The sequence below is a fragment of the Rhinolophus sinicus genome, linkage group LG12 (assembly GCF_036562045.2).
Source record: "Rhinolophus sinicus isolate RSC01 linkage group LG12, ASM3656204v1, whole genome shotgun sequence".
NCBI lineage: Eukaryota > Metazoa > Chordata > Mammalia > Chiroptera > Rhinolophidae > Rhinolophus > Rhinolophus sinicus.
In genome coordinates, this window is record NC_133761.1 from 1013242 (window position 1) to 1017570 (window position 4329).

General features: G+C 63.4%; 1 protein-coding gene across 1 annotated transcript; it reads right to left on the reverse strand.

The window, feature by feature from the left end:
* Positions 1 to 398: 398 nt before the first annotated feature.
* Positions 399 to 3942, reverse strand: LY6E (lymphocyte antigen 6 family member E). The gene is made up of 4 exons (XM_019712294.2): positions 3784 to 3942; positions 1763 to 1867; positions 1403 to 1522; positions 399 to 1311 (listed from the first exon to the last, which is right to left on the reverse strand). The coding sequence occupies exons 2-4, from the start codon at positions 1812 to 1814 to the stop codon at positions 1088 to 1090; spliced, it is 396 nt and encodes a 131-aa protein (XP_019567853.1). The 5' UTR covers positions 1815 to 1867; positions 3784 to 3942; the 3' UTR covers positions 399 to 1087.
* Positions 3943 to 4329: the final 387 nt, after the last annotated feature.

Sequence of the window (4329 nt, forward strand, 5' to 3'; positions counted from 1 at the left end):
AAGTCCCAGAACCCCAGGTGCCACAGCCTGTCCCCAGGGCATGCGCCTGCAGGTCCCCCACTTTCTCTCCTGCCCCAGAAGCAAGCTGACGTCCCTCCCTGCTTCCTGCCCCGCCTGCCCTGCTTAGCCTGGGGAAGGAGAACGTGGAAGACATGGGCCCCGCCTGCCCTGCTTAGCCTGGGGAAGGAGAACGTGGGAGACATGGGGTAGAGGTTCCCTTCCAGGCCTCGCAAGCAGCTGGCTGTGGACTGGGGACACCTCTCCCCCACGGTCCCCAAGTGGGCCTCAGTGAGGGGCTGTATGTGCCACAGGGGTTCCCCAGGCCCCCCGTATTAGGACACAGCTGGGAGGAGGGCTACCAGACATGGGCGCCACAAGCAGTCACAGCAGAGCAGGAAGGGTGGGAACATCTGAGTTTACTTGAAGCACCAAAGCAGCAGGAGGGCTCAAGTGTATGTGTGGGGGGCAGGGGCAGGGGCTGCAGCTGGATTTGGGGGTCAGAGATGATTTCTGGGTCCAGAAGCCTAGACCTGGAAGCAATGGAATCCCTGCCATTGAGTGAGTGGAATGTACGGTTCAGAATGCCCAAGAACGGCTCTGTTGTCGGAGCTCGGGGCTCTCAGGGCTGCTTACCCCCACTCCTTCCCCAAGCACGGCCAACAAGGCCACACAATGGCACACCTGCCCACACAGCTGGGGGTATCCACAACCACAGCACGCTGCCACTTCTAAGACAGTGCACAAAGCACATCTTACACACACACCACTGTCTGGGGACGGACAGGGCCCGGGGCTTAGGTACCCGTCCCAGTGTGACTCAGTTCTGACTCTGGGACCCACAGGCTCCAGGTGCACCCCTATCCCTTCCCATGTTCCCCGAGGAAGGTCGTATCATTGATCCCAGAAGTGAGGGAGTGAGGGTAGCTGGCGCTTCTGGGGGCAAGTGTAGGTGCAGGGGGCAGGCCCGATGGTGGGGGCTGGGCCAAGGAGGTGGGATTGGGCAGGATGAGGAGCTGAAGGGTCTGGGTAGGGCTGGGCTTTCCTTCCTGAGCTGCTGGAGGCAGGGCCAGGCACAGGGTCCAGGTGGTCAGGGGCCAAGCCGCAGCGAAGCTGACAGCAGGCTGAGCAGCAGCCCGAGGCCAAGCAGGGCGGCGCTGGCCCGCAGCCCACCGTCGGCCGCGCTGATGTTGCACAGGAAGCTCTGGCAGCAGTGGGTGCCCATGGAGGCCACGCCGAGGTTGACGTTCGGGGGGGCAGGGCAGATTGGGGAGCAGCCCTTGTTCAGACTGTGGCCAAAGTCCACCATGTTCCCTGCACCGGAAAACGAGGCTGTGAGCAGAGAGGCAGAGGGGACGGGGCTGGGGTCGCGGCTGGAGGCCTGGCTGCCCGGGCCAGCACTCACCGATGCCAGCAGCGGCAGATATGGTCACACAGTAGTTGTCAGAGTCGGAGCAGATGGTGGGTTTCAGGCAGTAGAAATTGCTATTCTGATTCGTGCAAGAGAAGCACACCAGGGAGTGGGCTGTGGAAGGAGGGGACATGCTGTAGGTGACATCCAAATGCAGGGTTTCGGGAGCAGGGGTGAGGCCTCCAGTGGGAACAGGATGGAGGAGTGACCGCTGGGAGAGGGGCCTCTTAGGTTGCACAGAGCAGTGGAAATGGGCTCAAAGGACCCCTGGGCCCATTGAGAGAAGGGGGACAGGAAGTCCGGGAGGAGGGCCTCTCACTTTGCTCCACACCCAGGGCCCCGAGGGCATCTCACCTTGCTCCACACCCAGAAGGGCGGCCAGCAGTACCGGCAGGAAGACCTTCATTCTGGAGGGGACAGGCTCCCGTCTGGGTGTCACAACGCCAAGAAAACCGTATTCTAGAGAGACATAGCTCATAGCGGGAAGGGCCCTGGCACCCAGCAGTACCAGTGGCTCTGGGAGCCTGCTGTCCCCACTTTGTAGACAGGAGCGGGACCTGCAACTTCTAGCAGTAGGGGGGGAACAAGGGGTCTTTCTGTTCCATCCTAACCTCCCCTTACTCAGTGCAGACTCCTAGCTGAGACCCCTGCCCAAGCCTGTGGCTGTTGCTGGGGGAGGGGAGTACAGGAGACCAGATAAGGGAACTCATTAACGTTCTTAGAAGCACACAGAAAGGAAGGCCAGAGTGGCTGTCTGTGGTCCTAGGGATGGGGGATGGTGACCAAGAATGCAAACCGGCTTCCCAAACTTTCCATGGACCAGCTCCATGTGGGGTCCCAGGGGCTGGGCTGGGCTGGGCTGGGCGCATGCTGGCTTCTCTAGCAGAGCACCTGCCTAGGGCAGCTCTGGTGCTGGGGAGGCCCAAACATTCTGTATGTTATTCAGTGCTGAAGTCCTCATAAGTATCTATTGCCCCGTTTTGTGGCTGGGAAACAGGCTACTGGCAAGTCTCCACCAGGTGGGAGACTCTGCCAGGTGGGTGTGAGTCCATGGGTGCTGCCCTGTGCTCTGCACCAGGACACCTTGGCCAGCCACCCGTGGCAGTGGGTGGAGAAAGCACTTTGAATGTGACCAGCTGGGTCCTGGTTGTGTTCAGCAGGAGGTATAGTGTGGGAGTTAGAGTCTGAGGCCTAATGCAGACTCCTGGGCGGGGGAGGAGCATTCTGGGCCGGGAGATCTCGCTCCCAGGCACTGGGAAGAACACCAAAGAGAGAACAGATCTGGGGAGGGGGCTGGGGGAGACCATGAGAATGAATGGGCCCCAGGCCTTTCCTGCCCAGCCCTGGGCCTGGGCTGACAGGTTGGCATCGGAGGGCAAGAGCTACCGATATTCAAGAACAGTGCCCAGCCAGCTGGGGCCTCTCCCTAGATCCAGGCAGTTCCGGGAGGAAGATGCCTGTTTCTGCCTCTTCCCTAAAGTTAGGTTTGGGCATGGAAGAGCCCTGAGCTGTCCTCACAGAAGCTCTGGTGTGAATAGCCACTGTCACAGCCAGCGTCCCCACCATCCCCTGCCAGGAACCCAACCAAGCAGGCCCAGCTAGGCTGAGTCGGCTGGAATGGACTGGACCGGCATTAGTAGAGTCGGGCATTAGTAGGGTCGGACGAAGGGAGCCCCCGAGGGCAACCAGTGCGCTTCCGGGGCGGTGCCATCCAGGACCCAGACTGCGAACTCCTCCCCCAGGCTCAGGGGCTGATTTCTGGGAAAGCTGGGCATCCAGTGACTCGGCTAGCAGGAGAGGTAGGAGTCTATCCTGGTCTCCAGGGATGAGAAGGGACCAGGTGGCCCAGCGCAGGGGGCCTGGGCTCCTGGGTACTTCATATGCTTGCGTAATCTATGCCAAACAGAGTGCTCACCGCTTGCCTGGGCAGGCTCGTGTCCCAGCGTGATTCACTAGGGCAGTCAATTCTCCCTGCCGGCCTCCAAGATCCCGGCCCCTTCTCAAGTAAGAAGGGCTGCCCCTCCCTAGTCTCCACGGGAGGAGCCACGGGGAACCCAGAGTTGGGTGATAGGCCCCCAGTGCCTGCGCAGCCCTGGGCCGCCAGCTAGGGAGGGCGCATGGCGGCGGTCTCCGCGCGCTCCCGCCCCAGATCTCTGGAAATATTCGGGAGGGCTGGGGGACTGGGAGTGAAGGCTCAGGCCCCTGCGTCCGGGCCCACCCGCACCTCCGACTTCCAAGCCTTCCTCGACCTCTTCTGTGCTTTCCTTGGCGGCCCGCTCGCTCGCTCCCCTCCGCGCCCTGCAGGGTGTTTTCCGGGGCGCCAGACCTGCCGTGCCCGCGCCCCCAGCCCACCCTGCCCGGGCCAGCCGACTCACCGCAGGGGACGCAGCTCCACTGCCTCGGCGAGCCGCTCCAGCCGGACTAGCACGCAGGCCGAGGCGAGGGCATCTGGAGGGGCGGGCGGGAGGCGGAGCCGCGGGCGGGCGCAAGCGGGGTCGGACTTTCCCGCGAAGGCGGGAGGGGGCGGGGTCGGGGCGTTTCCGCGGGGGCGAGCGGGGGGCGGAGTCGGGGAACAAGGGGACCCTCCTCCCGGCCCGGGTTCGCAGGCCCGGTCCCCGGCTGGGCTGCGCTAGTTCCCAGCGGGCCAGGCGGGTGTGTGGGGAGGGGCGTTCCTGCGAGGCCCGAAAGCCCACAGGTGGCCGGACACCTTAGGGGCTGAGCACCGGGGAGGGAATGCGTCCGAGGAAGCCGATGGGGCAGTAGTGGGAGTCCCTTCTGCAGAGCAGGGTGGGCAAGGTGAGGGGGTGGGTAGGAGGTCTTCGGCCTGGGCTCCCTGAGGTCTCGGGCTCCAGTCCTCGCCCCGGCGCTGAGCTGTTAGCCCTCCCATGTCTGGGGGAGGGGTGGTGACGGGACAAACAGCG

Bases quoted from the DNA above. Each gene is read 5' to 3' on its own strand.
- LY6E (XM_019712294.2), bottom strand. From the start codon at position 1,814: ATGAAGGTCTTCCTGCCGGTACTGCTGGCCGCCCTTCTGGGTGTGGAG. The intron at 1,523-1,762 runs GTGAGATGCCCT...CTCCTTCCACAG, and splicing joins CCTTCTGGGTGTGGAGCAAG to CCCACTCCCTGGTGTGCTTC. The intron at 1,312-1,402 runs GTGAGTGCTGGC...TTTCCGGTGCAG, and splicing joins ATCTGCCGCTGCTGGCATCG to GGAACATGGTGGACTTTGGC.